Source organism: Argentina anserina, chromosome 1, assembly GCF_933775445.1.
Source record: "Argentina anserina chromosome 1, drPotAnse1.1, whole genome shotgun sequence".
Lineage (NCBI taxonomy): Eukaryota > Viridiplantae > Streptophyta > Magnoliopsida > Rosales > Rosaceae > Argentina > Argentina anserina.
This window is the reverse complement of record NC_065872.1, coordinates 17,141,194-17,153,517: the sequence shown is the minus strand read 5'-3', so window position 1 is coordinate 17,153,517 and position 12,324 is coordinate 17,141,194. Positions and strand designations below refer to the sequence as shown.

The following is a 12,324-nucleotide window of genomic DNA, read 5'->3' as shown; positions in this document are numbered from 1 at the left end:
ACTCTGAAGTTTCAGAGTGAAGTTCCAATTTTGGCACACTTTTCGGTCAATTTTTTTCACCATAAGTGATTCAATATTTAGGTATGCTATTCAAGATCATCTCTACAAAATTTCATCTAATTCGGACATCGTTAAGGTATTGAAATTAGATTGAATCAATGAATGAATTAAAACTGTTCAACGTGAACCGTTCGTGTAAATCTCAATTTTGAAAGCTCAAATCATTGTCAAATTGGATGAAACTTTATAGAGATGATCTTGAATAGCATATTTAAATATTGAATCACTTATGGTGAAAAAATTTGACCGAAAAGTGTGACAAAATTGAAACTTCACTCTGAAACTTCAGAGAGACTAATATATATATATATATATATATATATATATATATATATATAGACAAGTGAGGCTCCATGGAAGCCTTGAGAAGTAGCTGATACAATCAGTTCTACCTACTCCAACTGAGAAACCGGGTGATACTGACATACCAAGACTTTTCTTTTTGTAGGAAAACACACTCAACCACTCAGTTGAAGTTAATGGTGACTCACAAAGACTAATGATGAAAAGTGAAAATCAAGAAACCTAAAAATCTGCAAGATCAAATCTTATAAATATATGCAAGGAATGACGATTGAAATCATCTAGGGGAAGTTAATCCCACCGATCAAGGAAAACATGTAGATCCTCATCAACCTATGAACCTAATATGAAGTGCAAATGAATGTATCCAGGATCCAGCATAAGCCAAGAGTTCACATCTTGGGTTTGATTTGACAAACCCAACAAAACCCATGTTGACACAGCCCATCTTCAAGCCCAAGTTCATATTTTGTCAATTAGGAATAAGGCCAATATTTTTCATACTTACAGGTATGACGACCCAACCCAATCTTAATTCAAGAAATAAATCCAATTTCAATAATAAGAATATCAGTTTATAATTTCAGAGAATTTACTGGCTAGAATACTCGATTTGTCGTCGCCCGCCGTAGATCAAGTTACCACTACTTGTTGGCGACAAGGAGATAAATATAAGAGAAAAGTTGTGCCACAAAGAGGTGGTTCAAATCGGAAACAAAGTGGAGCCGGTGACGATAGAGCTCGATCAGCTTTAGTCGGTCGACTCCCCAACTCTCCCCTCCAGAGGTTTCTGCAGCACTCCCACCCTTACGAGGTCAGGCGGTGTTATGCCCCCCCCCCCCCCCTCTTCCCTTTTTCTCCTTTATTTTTTTCATCCTTATCTCTCCCTTAAGTCGGTCTTAACTCTTAACCGACCTCCTCCACCCCCTTGTACTCTTTTGACCCAAATAATAATAATAAAAATATTAGGTTATATCTCCCTTTATAACATTATATTCTAATACGAAATACTCGAATATCCATGTGTATAAAATTTTCAAGATATTACAAAAGGTGACCGAAGAGAAGCAGACAAATTCCAAATAGAATGAGGATAATTGCGGTGAATAAAGAGATAATTTGTAGTTTCGATTCATTTCTATCAAAATTTCAGTTTTGACCAACAAAACCTATCTCTCTTAATAGTGAGTGATTAAAATCATATATCTTTTATTTTTTTTTGGATTGAAAATCATTTTGCTTTATTTAAGAAAAATGTAAAAGAAAATTTGGAGCGGTACGTTGTAGCCTTGTAGGAGAGAGAGAGAGAGAGAGAGAGAGAGAGAGAGAGAGAGAGAGAGAGAGAGAGAGAGAATGAAGTTAAACTAACTTTTGATGGTTCCATTACTGTTGGCTTTGTGGTCCGAAATTCTCTTGGTAAATTGCCATGTTGCTGCTAACAAATGTAATTGGTGATGCTAATATTTTGGTTGCCGAGGCTACAGCTTTACGAGAAGGGGTGCACACTATGGTTACTCCAGGCTTCTAGAACGTCATTGAAGGAGACTCAAAAGTGGTAGTTGATGCTGTTAGGGGAACATCTTCAGTTCCTTGGTGCATCAGGAGCCTCATCCAAGATGTATCTCACTTGATAACAAACTTCTCTTCCGTCATTCTTGGTCATGTGCATCATTCTCCCACTGAATAGTCTTCCCCTTGTTGTTTCCACTCGGATCAACTGGGAAAATGAGCAGTTTGTGGTTTTGTTTTTTCTTTTATTGTCGTCGAAGAATATAGGAAGAGAGAGGGTTTGTGAAATGTATTATTTTTGAAAGCTGTGGTGCAAAACTGCATATGAAAGTTACAAAATTCAAAACCACCGTTTTACCTTAAACCGAAAAATAAGGATATTTAAAAAAATAGGGCCAGAGACTTCACAGGGAAAAACACTGGGGAGGGAGTGTTCATTTCATTTCTAAACCAACTTGCTTCAACACTCTATTGCATTTGCCCTCTCCATTATCACCACCACCACCACTCTTCTTCTTCCTCCGATTGAATTCACCGCCGCCGCCTCCGCCTCCGCCACTAGAGGCAGTAGTTAGGAGCTGAGAGTTGCAGTAGACGACGAAATCGAATCAAAATGAGGTGAAAGAGAGAGAGAGAGAAGCCCTAGCCGAAGCACAGAGAGAGTGAGACAGGAAGGCGATGGATAACGGTTACGATCGGAAATTCGCGGACAAGTTCTCGGGGCTGGCGATTTCCGGCGCCGGCGATCGTGGAACGAACAATGATAGCAGCTTGTTTCAGGTCATGAAGGCGGTGGAAGCTGCGGAGGCGACGATTAAGCAACAGGTGGAGGAGAACCTCCGATTGAGGACTGAGCTCCAGAACAAGATTCTTGAGCTCGATAGATGTGTAAGTCCTTAAACCTTTCTTCACTTATTTCTTGAACATTTCTTCTTGCTTTTGTGTTAGTCATGCTTCCAGAAAATTAGTAATGGAATGATAGATTTAACAAGCGGTGTATGATTGAGAATGATCATGCAGTTTGTTTACTTCTTCTGTACTTAAGAATTGCTAGTCAAACTGTAGTTTATGGGCTAGTTCATCTATCCTGTTTTCGGTTGATTGATTCTCATCGAGCTACTCTAGTCCGGTAGCGCAATGGAAAGATAGATTCAAGTAGTATATGGAAGAATTGAGAATAATATAGCTTGTTAAGTTTAGGATTGCTAGTCAATCTGTAGCTTATAAGGTAGTTCTTATATCGGATTTGCGGTTAATTGATTATCATTGTGGTACTGTAGTTTGGTAATGTTGACGTCATGTCGTGAAGTTGGACTAGTAATAGTATGCCGTCCTCATTCATTTGTCATTTTAATCGAATATTAGCAGAAAGTAGAGGAGACGGGGGCACAAAGGCCGCGTTCCATCCAAGGATCATATGAAGCTCATCGACCAGTTCCTCCTGTTGGTAGTCAAGAAGATAGGATTAGGAGTTCAGTTAATTCTTCTGGACTTGATCCATCTGGTACACTAGTTCTACGGCAAGAGAGTCCAAATCCAAACACTGATACTCTACAAAGTAATGCAGAAACCCACTCCTCTAGCAGCAAGATCAATGGAACCGTGAAGGAAATTCCGGGTAGCCAACAACCTGGGGATAATGCCGGGTTCTCTCAGTTGTCTTCACCATCCACAACATCTGTCTCCCCTGGGAGGTATTTCACCTCACATGTGATAATGAAGTATTATCTGAATATCTATCTGCACAAATTTAGATGAGCTTATATATTTGCCTTAGGTTTAACACGCAAGGAGAATATGACTCAAGGTTCAATTTTTCTGGACAAGGGTTGATGCCTATAACTGAATTAAATCCTAGAAGCCTCTGGAAACAGGTATGACCTATATTTATACTAGATTTTTTCATCTTCTATTTTTAAGGGGTACTTTTTTATGGAACAAACTTACGTTTTTAGGATCTTATTGTCAAGACTCATGAACATGAAGAAGAGATCATGCAATTACGGAGACGTCTATCTGATTATTCCATAAAGGTATAATGCATAAATTACATTTCAACATTGGCTTGACATTGGAATTTATAATTGATAATTTTCAGCCTCATATGCCATTTGAACTCCTTGTTTATTGAAATGACTAATGTTTAGTACTTTGAATCTTTAATAGGAAGCACAAATATGCAATGAAAAATACGTCCTGGAGAAGCGCATTGCTTATATGCGTCTGGTAAGCAGAGTTATGCTTATATTCTTTATTACAATTTGTTATCGCACCCTTTCTCTCTCCCCTCCACATTTTTCTTTCTTTTACACGGGTTTCGTTTAAATATAATTTTCTTAGTAGTGTGTTTTGTTGCTAGGCCTTTGATCAACAGCAACAGGATCTTGTTGATGCTGCATCAAAAGCTCTATCTTACCGACAAGACATAATTGAGGAAAATATACGCCTCACATATGCATTACAGGTGTGTTGCTAATGCTCCATTGTTTCTGGTGCACTCTTTTTATGAGAACCTACAAACTTGTTGGTTATCTTGTTCTGTAGTTGAGCTTAAGGGAATACTATTTTCCTTTGATTCTGTTATGACAGGATGCACAGCAAGAGAGAACAACATTTGTTTCATCCTTGCTGCCACTTCTTGCAGAGTACTCTTTGCAGCCGCCAGTTCTTGATGCTCAATCAATTGTCAGCAATGTCAAGGTAAGTCCTGGAACAATTATATAATATGTTAACCCCCGTTTTCTCCCTCCCTCCATCCATCCTAGAAACAAATGAAATTGAGTTCAGTTCTTGAACAAGTTAGATTTTTTACTTTTAAATCACGGGCATGAGTTTAGTGTTTGTATCTTCTATTTTACAGGTTCTTTTCAAACATTTGCAAGAAAAGCTCCTCCTTACTGAGGTATGTAATGGAATTTGATAGACTTTGTATTTTTAGTTAGACTGCCTCTTTAAATGCTTTAATAAGTCTTAATCACATTTATTTTTCGACAAAAATTGAGTATTTGGATATGTATATTCTTTTGCAACAGACAAAACTAAAGGAGTCACAGTATCAATTACGACCTTGGAACTCAGAGTTGAACAATTCCAACACTGCCATGCAATCACCAGCTCACTCTTTTGGTGCCACATTGATAACTTCTGTATGTTCATGTTTTCTTGTTCTTCCTCATAGCATGTCATAAAAGCATTCTCATGTTCTTATGCATTCAATTAGATCAAAAACGGGCTTGAACTGGTTCCTCAGCAAACATATTCCCATGGAAACGAACCTGTTTCTGCTTCTGATGTTCAGACCACCAGAGATTGGGATCTATTAGGTCGTGATCAGAGTGCTTTGGATGGCGTTGTCAATAGGAATGGCGAACCCAATGACCTGGGGAGGTATTCGCCTTTTGCTAGCAGGTGAGCCTGGTCAAATGGAGACTGCTTCTATGAACTGATTACACATAACAACCATCTGCATTTGTTGGTGGGTTCTGATTTCATTGGATTTTTTTGTTTATTGGTTTTTTTTCTGGATAATTTTCGTTCCAACTTGCATCTTAATATCTTACAAAAACCTGATGAAAACTCAATTGTTTTTTAATTTTATTCATCCAACACACCCAAAATTTTGTATGTGGTCTTAGATTTTGTCTATCAGTTTGGTCCTTGTTCGTTCTAACTATGAAAGGCTCTGCTATATATATTTCTATGTTTCACTTTATAATTTTGTGTGAAGTTCTCATTTCTGCTCCTATGCCTGCTCTGGAATAGTGTGCAGAGATGTGAAGAAGGATTTTATCACCTTTTCTTATCTTAAAAGAAATAACAATTCTTTAAATGGTGATAGGAGAGAGTAGAGCTAGTCTGTTCTTTTTGTTTTGTTCGACAACCCGTAGACCTCATATTGAATAGATTCATGTGTAGTCTGTCCTCATGGAGAGGCAGAGGCTACCTAAATGCTGACAAATAAACATATTAGTAGATCCCATGAAAACAACATAAAAATGGCATTCAAAGCTCCTCCTTGTCTCAGGATCTCCTGCAATCAGCAATTGTTTGTCCTTGTTATTGACTTTTTTTCGGGGGTCCTGCAGGCTGACATTATGAATATATTGTAGATCTCCACTGTACCATGCAATTTACATATAAGTGGGTATGGGTTTCCAAGAGTTCACCTCCAATCAAAGCTCCTCTGTTGTCTTGGTACCTCCTTCAACCAGGCATATGTTTGTCTTTGTTCCTAAGCTTTTTGTTGTTTGGTCCTGTAGGCTAATATTATATGCTTTTGTTTGTATTTGTTTTGAAACAAAGGTCTATCAAATTAGAGGCAAGAAAGAATGCCATGGATTATTTCACCCAATTTATGGTCTTCACAGGGCCAAGCAGCATCAAGCCAACAAATTTTGTATCATATCAATACCCAATAGCTTATTTAAAAAAATTATACATTTTTAAATATTGAGTCCAAAAAGAAATCATTCTTCGTCTTCACCTAAATGAAATTGATATATGAGTGAAATTTCTTCATCGTTATACAGATTGTCATTTTCTACCTAGAATTAGAGCTATAGAATGTGTAAATTGCTTTGAAATTAGAATGCGGTCTCTTGCTCAAGTGTTTCAATTGTTTACTAGGAATTCTGCAGCGCAAGATACACATACTCAGCTTGATGTTAATCGAGGCAGTGCACCATTAACTCGTTATAGTGAAGAACCCACCAGTAAACAGGTCACATTTCGTGATCCTGTCAGGAACACAGAGCTTGATGATCAAGATCTTGAGGGAAACCATCATGAGACAGACATGTCAACCAATTGGAGCCCAGGAAATACTCCTTATACAACAACACCTGATGAACCCGGCTCTTCGTATCAATTTTTACCGCCAGTTCTAGAAGAACCATCTTCTTCATTTTCTGAGGGTAATGATCCATTCTATGCTTGAACATTGTTATTGGTTTTAGCAGTGAACTGTTTGCCATCAAAATCTAATATGTTGCAACATTCAGCTGCAGATGATGATCCATTACCAGCTATCGAGAACCTCCAAATCTCAGGAGAAGCTTTTCCAGGAAGAGAACTCCAAGCGTGTGGGTACTCTATCAATGGGACAACTAGTTGCAATTTTGAGGTGTGGTTTTGAATATACTTTCAGTATCCTCAACATCATACACACCCACAAACACTTTGACTAAATTATTGTGGAACAATACTAATAAGCATTTTCTCTTCGTTTTTTTAGTGGGTACGCCATATGGAAGATGGATCAGTCAATTATATTGAAGGTACTGATGTTTTCCTCTCACATTAGATTTTGGATGTTGATTACTTTTGTTTTTCCCTATATCATGTCAATTCTAACTTTTCCTGAGTTTCTGATGATAGGAGCGAAGCAGCCGAACTATCTAATTACTGGTGACGATGTTGATACATATCTTGCTATTGAAGTCCAGCCTCTCGATAACAGGAAGCGCAAGGTACTATCTCAACTACAGTTACTAGAGATCAATTATTTATTTTGATGTCAGGGTCATGTCTGATAAATGTGGGTTGCCCCTGCTCTCCAAGCTCTCTCTCTCTCTCTCTCTCTCTCTCTCTCTCTCTCTCTCTCATTAGTTTGATGTTCAATCATTGTTCACAGAAAGTTGTGATGCATCTATCTGTAATAATTCTGTATAATTGGCAGTTAGTCACTTTAGATTCATGAAGCAATCATGTTGGTATTTATTTCCTCTGAAATAATGGGCACCAAGGATCCCATTTATGACTCTCGAGAAGGAACAAATTAATAGCAGCTTTCCCCATTTTATTATCAATACTACAATCTTCATCTCCCAGATTTCCATTTTGGCTAAATTTTTCAAGTTATCCTCTTATTTCTGTATCATGAGATTTCTTCTTCACAACAGTTCATTCCTCTGTGTTTTGCTCTAAATATCTGAATTATTTTTCTAATTGCATATTGAATCCAAGTGTCTGTTGCGACAATTGTTGTTCATTGGTAACTTGCTTTTGTCTGTAGGGAGAGCTTGTCAGGGTTTTCGCGAATGAGAGCAGAAAGATTCCATGTGGTAAGTATTTGGCTAAGATAAAATGTTATTTAATACATACCTACCAGCTAGATCGTTGTTTCATCTTTCATATATGAAATTATTTTTGTGGTTTATTTTTTTATGTTTTTAATCTCATCTGGGTTGGAGATTAGGTTAGATGCCCATACCTGCTGGATGCATCTATCCATACGCTAACAGACTTGCTTAAAATATTCATGGACCTACAACACACATCTTTAAATAAATTATGTGTGTGTGTGTGCGCATCAAGATCCAACAGTATGAAGGAATGCGGATTTAACTTCCTGTTCTAATACTTCTCAACACATGAACACTTAAAAAATGAGAGACAAATGATTTATCTCTTGGAGTCCCTTTCAACTTATACTTCGACCGGGGCGGTGAGGGGAGGGGGTGGAAGATCCCAGCCTATAACAAAAATTTAGCTAGTCAGTCAATTTTTGCTTTGTCCATATATCCCTCTTAAGGCTCTAGTGATTCTGAAGCCTCATATTGAGTGGGAAAAAAAAACTAATTTTATCAGTGTGCCTCATTATTTCTCATCTGCCGAAGTAAACGGATTGTACATCCTGAGAACTACCTGTTTGCAGCCCCTCTACCCATTGGAAGGTTTTGCAAAGATATTTATCAGCATCCCATTCCACAACAAAACTTTAGCCACTAGCCCTATCCTTATTAATTCCCCCGCAAGGCGTCCGTGAATATTGAAGCCTAATACTGAACGAAAAGAAAACGGAAAGATCAACCTTGTATCATTGTGGCCCATGTTCCCCATTCCATGTAGAACTTCTGCTATTTGTCTACCTGTTTCCAATGCTTCTACAGTTCTACCTGTTGCAAGAGTTTGATGAAGATATTTATTATCTGAGATGAGGTTAATTACTTATACAGCCAAGTTATTCTTATAGGATATCTAACACGAGGTGTTTCCTAGTGTTGTTTGGTTCCCACCTGCAAGATGCAGAATAATAATAATCACTCAAAAGGATTCTAAAACAGTGGAAGAGCAGCCAGCCAATTCATTCCAACCACGTGGTGGGTTTGATTGACTCCTGGAGTGGGAATTAGTCTCCATATCACACAATTTTTGGTGCATGTGTTGTTTCACGTAAGGGGAACTTTTGTTGGGATGTAAACTTCCACATTCATGAGTATAAGCCTTGTAGTATAATATGTCTATAATAAATCAGGATCTAGTACCAAATTATAATTAGCGTCCACCTAAAACCAATTCTGGGCCATGGCAATGTCCCAAGAGGTAATATAATATTATGAATGTCTTCGAACCCCCGATGGTGGATTCTTCAGTCTCCAACTCTACTGTTAATTATCCTCAATTTCATCTGTTTTTCTTGTTTTGAAGGGTTACTTTTCTACATTAATATCATGTAATGCAAATTCTAGTGGTTGTTAAACTCTTTGTTTTCCCATATTCACAGATCCTGAAATGCAAGCTGAGATACAAAAGATTCTTTCTCAAGGTCATTCTTCATTTAAAATATATCAGTCGGTACGTTTATACTAGAAAATCTATAACTTTTACTCAGTATTCTGATTTGTATCGCTACTATTTATATGGTTTATTTTTTTATTTTTTAAATGTATTCTTTCTTTACAGACAAGATATCTTGATATATGGGAACCAGCAATATTGGCCATTAAAAAGGACAGTTACAGTATAAAGTGTACCGGACCCAATGGTACTGTAATCACTGAAAAGTTTTCGTCAACAACGAGTGTATGATGCTTTACCTATTAATCTTTCTGATGTCTCCATGAATTATGGAGGCTTGTTTAGCTCATAGTTGCAGTAATTGTGGGGGTTGATCATACTCACTGCAGTGGGCCGTTTGCTGAATTTAGGACCATATAATATGTTTCTGATCCTTAATATATATATATATATATATATATATTTTCTCAGGTAAGGACGTCACCATTGGTGCGGGTTTCCATTTTTGCACCACTTTTCGATTGAATTTCCTCATCTCCACCGTCTAGTATCTAGATAATATTGTGTAGATCATCTCTGCAAAATTTCAGCCAATTTGGTAATCGTTAAGGTCCTCAAAATTGCATTTCTGTTAAAAATATGAACGGTTCATGTTTGACAGAATTCAGTCCGTCCATTTGTTTTTCGATTTTGAGGGCCTTTAAGATCACCAAATTGGCTGAAATTTTACAGAGATGATCTACACAATATTATCTAGATACTAGATGGTGGAGATGAGGAAATTCAATCGAAAAGTGATGCAATAATGGAAATCCGCACCAAAACCATTGGTGTGGACGTCTGCAGCTAAGAAGCCCTGTATGTGTGTGTGTGTGTGTGTTTCTGATTTATTGAGGATTAGCAGCTTCATGATCTTTGTTAATGTGGTTTTGACTTTATATTTTCTTGTCTGTTAGGTTGGAATTCCTTATGGAAGTCCTACAGAGTTTGTGCTGACTGATTCTGGTGGTAACCAGCATCTCTTAAAAACTGACAATGACCCGGCAGATTATAGCTGGTAAGCAACCAAGGTTTCGAAGCCTGAGGGGTTTGGGGAAACAGCAGCTTTCCGCTGTTTGTTTTTCTGTAAATGTAAAATTGTATAATCATGGATCTACCCAGAACTTTGATTAGTCTTAACTCTCAAGTCAAGTGTCCAACTTACGTCTTAGGTTTAACCAGTGTTTCATTAGCTCCTTAGTCCTGCGTGTAGTTTCATTTTCCAATGTTCTACAACCTTCCTTTAGTTAAAAAGAGATTTATTTTACTCAATTGGGGGATTACTGCCAATTGAATTTACTTTATATTTTGTTGTGAAAAAATAATAAAAAAGAAATTGAGAAAAAGAAACCGGTCTTAGCATATTCCCGTGGAAAGAATTTTAAAGTTTAACGCCAGATTTCAGTGGTAAACCTGGATGCCTTATAAAGTAGATATTGCCATCCTGATTTTCTTTAATGCATTGTCATAGCTTGCAGAAAGTAGAGAGTTGTTTATCTAATACTTGAATAGAATTATAAACTTGTTACATTTGCAATGTGTTTGTAAATGCTTGGTTCTAATATATTATCTTTCTTTGAATGAATGAGATTGTTTAACAAAATATGGATTTCTTGGGACTTTAAATGAGTTGCTCGTAGTTATTCTATGTTTTTTGTATTTATCCTGATCAAATGTTTTGCTGCGTTATTGCTCTTTTTCTCCCTCTTGATATAAAATGCTGTACTTATATGTTCCTCTCCTTGTTGCAGTTCTAGGGATACAGTTGTGCTCACATTGAGAATGTTTATCCTAAAGGTAAAAAAATTCAATCCTCAACCATCTCTTATTGTTTAAATGGCATGGAACTCTCTTTTATTTTATTTTTTCTCTTGCTTAATGTTTGGCCTCTGAATTAGACATTTTAGAATGACGCATAGCCATGTATTGACATGTTTAGTTGAGGAATCCAGTGTGAGGCTAGAAAAGTGTATTACAAAGTAGCTTTTTCCCCAACATATGTTTCTGCCCTTGTGGTTCTGGTTTTGATTGTAACAGTGTTTAGTTTTTCACTTTATTAAGATATAATAATGAGAGTTTGCAACTTTTTTTTCTGTTTTCAGCTGGGAAAATGAAGGGAAGAGAGAGTTTTGCATGTTTTTGTCATAATGTTGTTGTTGTGACCTATTGTGCTCTTTCATTCATGAAAAATTATATCCTCGTAGAATATGTAATTCAATTGAATGCTAGATATATTTTTGTTTCATCATCTTCCTTGCATTAGATTTCACCCGTTTTTGGTTCCTGCAGGCTGGTGAGAGAAAGAAAAGGAAAAAGAGGGGACTTATTTTTTAATGAATAGGACAATGATCTCCTCCCCTTGCGCGTATGATTTCTGTTTTGCTTCTTGTCTAGGGGTGTGCATTAAATATCTCGGCGTTTTGGCGCATGCCTTGTGAATTTCCTGTGAGCCTTGTGCGCTATTTTCAGTATTTGTTACAGTAGGAATACATTATGTGTTGTAATATATCATGTGAGATGTTTTGCCTCTGTTTAGTGGGTCTATGAGATCAACACTAAATTATTATTTTTCATCGAAATTCAATGATAACCATAAAAATGGGACAATGTAAAGAAAGCCAGTTTGAGGTAAAGTTATACCAAATGCCCCCCTGCGTTGAGAATATAATCCTTCGGGTGTATACTAAACTTGAACGAGATTGAGAAAGAGTAGGGGAGAGAACGTAAGTTTCTGATACAAATGTTACATTGTTTTTGGGTATGGTAGCTGGTCACGTACAAATTTGATTCCCCGGTAGTGTAGACTGGATAAGTGGAGCGTATTTCTAGTATGTAGTCCCTGTTTGTGGGTCGTCAACATGTATAATTCTAGCTGCGGGATGTTAGAATGAACAA

At 37.1% G+C, this 12,324-nt stretch overlaps 1 protein-coding gene across 3 annotated transcripts; it reads left to right on the top strand.

The window, feature by feature from the left end:
* The first annotated feature begins 2,349 nt into the window (after window positions 1-2,349).
* Window positions 2,350-12,067, top strand: LOC126803216 (uncharacterized). Of its 3 annotated transcripts, none has more exons than XM_050532035.1 (20): window positions 2,350-2,760; window positions 3,238-3,566; window positions 3,650-3,746; window positions 3,843-3,905; window positions 4,039-4,098; window positions 4,232-4,336; window positions 4,462-4,572; window positions 4,733-4,774; window positions 4,905-5,018; window positions 5,093-5,280; window positions 6,499-6,785; window positions 6,873-6,994; window positions 7,106-7,148; window positions 7,249-7,340; window positions 7,886-7,934; window positions 9,377-9,447; window positions 9,556-9,675; window positions 10,347-10,447; window positions 11,181-11,226; window positions 11,719-12,067. In XM_050532035.1, exons 1-20 carry the CDS (start codon window positions 2,551-2,553, stop codon window positions 11,761-11,763), a joined length of 2,295 nt encoding a protein of 764 aa, XP_050387992.1. In that variant the 5' UTR covers window positions 2,350-2,550; the 3' UTR covers window positions 11,764-12,067. The 3 variants fall into 3 exon arrangements, with proteins under 3 accessions (XP_050387992.1, XP_050387249.1, XP_050387813.1); XM_050531292.1 differs by having other exon boundaries at window positions 3,828-3,905; window positions 11,719-12,066; XM_050531856.1 differs by having other exon boundaries at window positions 3,241-3,566; window positions 3,828-3,905; window positions 11,719-12,065.
* Window positions 12,068-12,324: the final 257 nt, after the last annotated feature.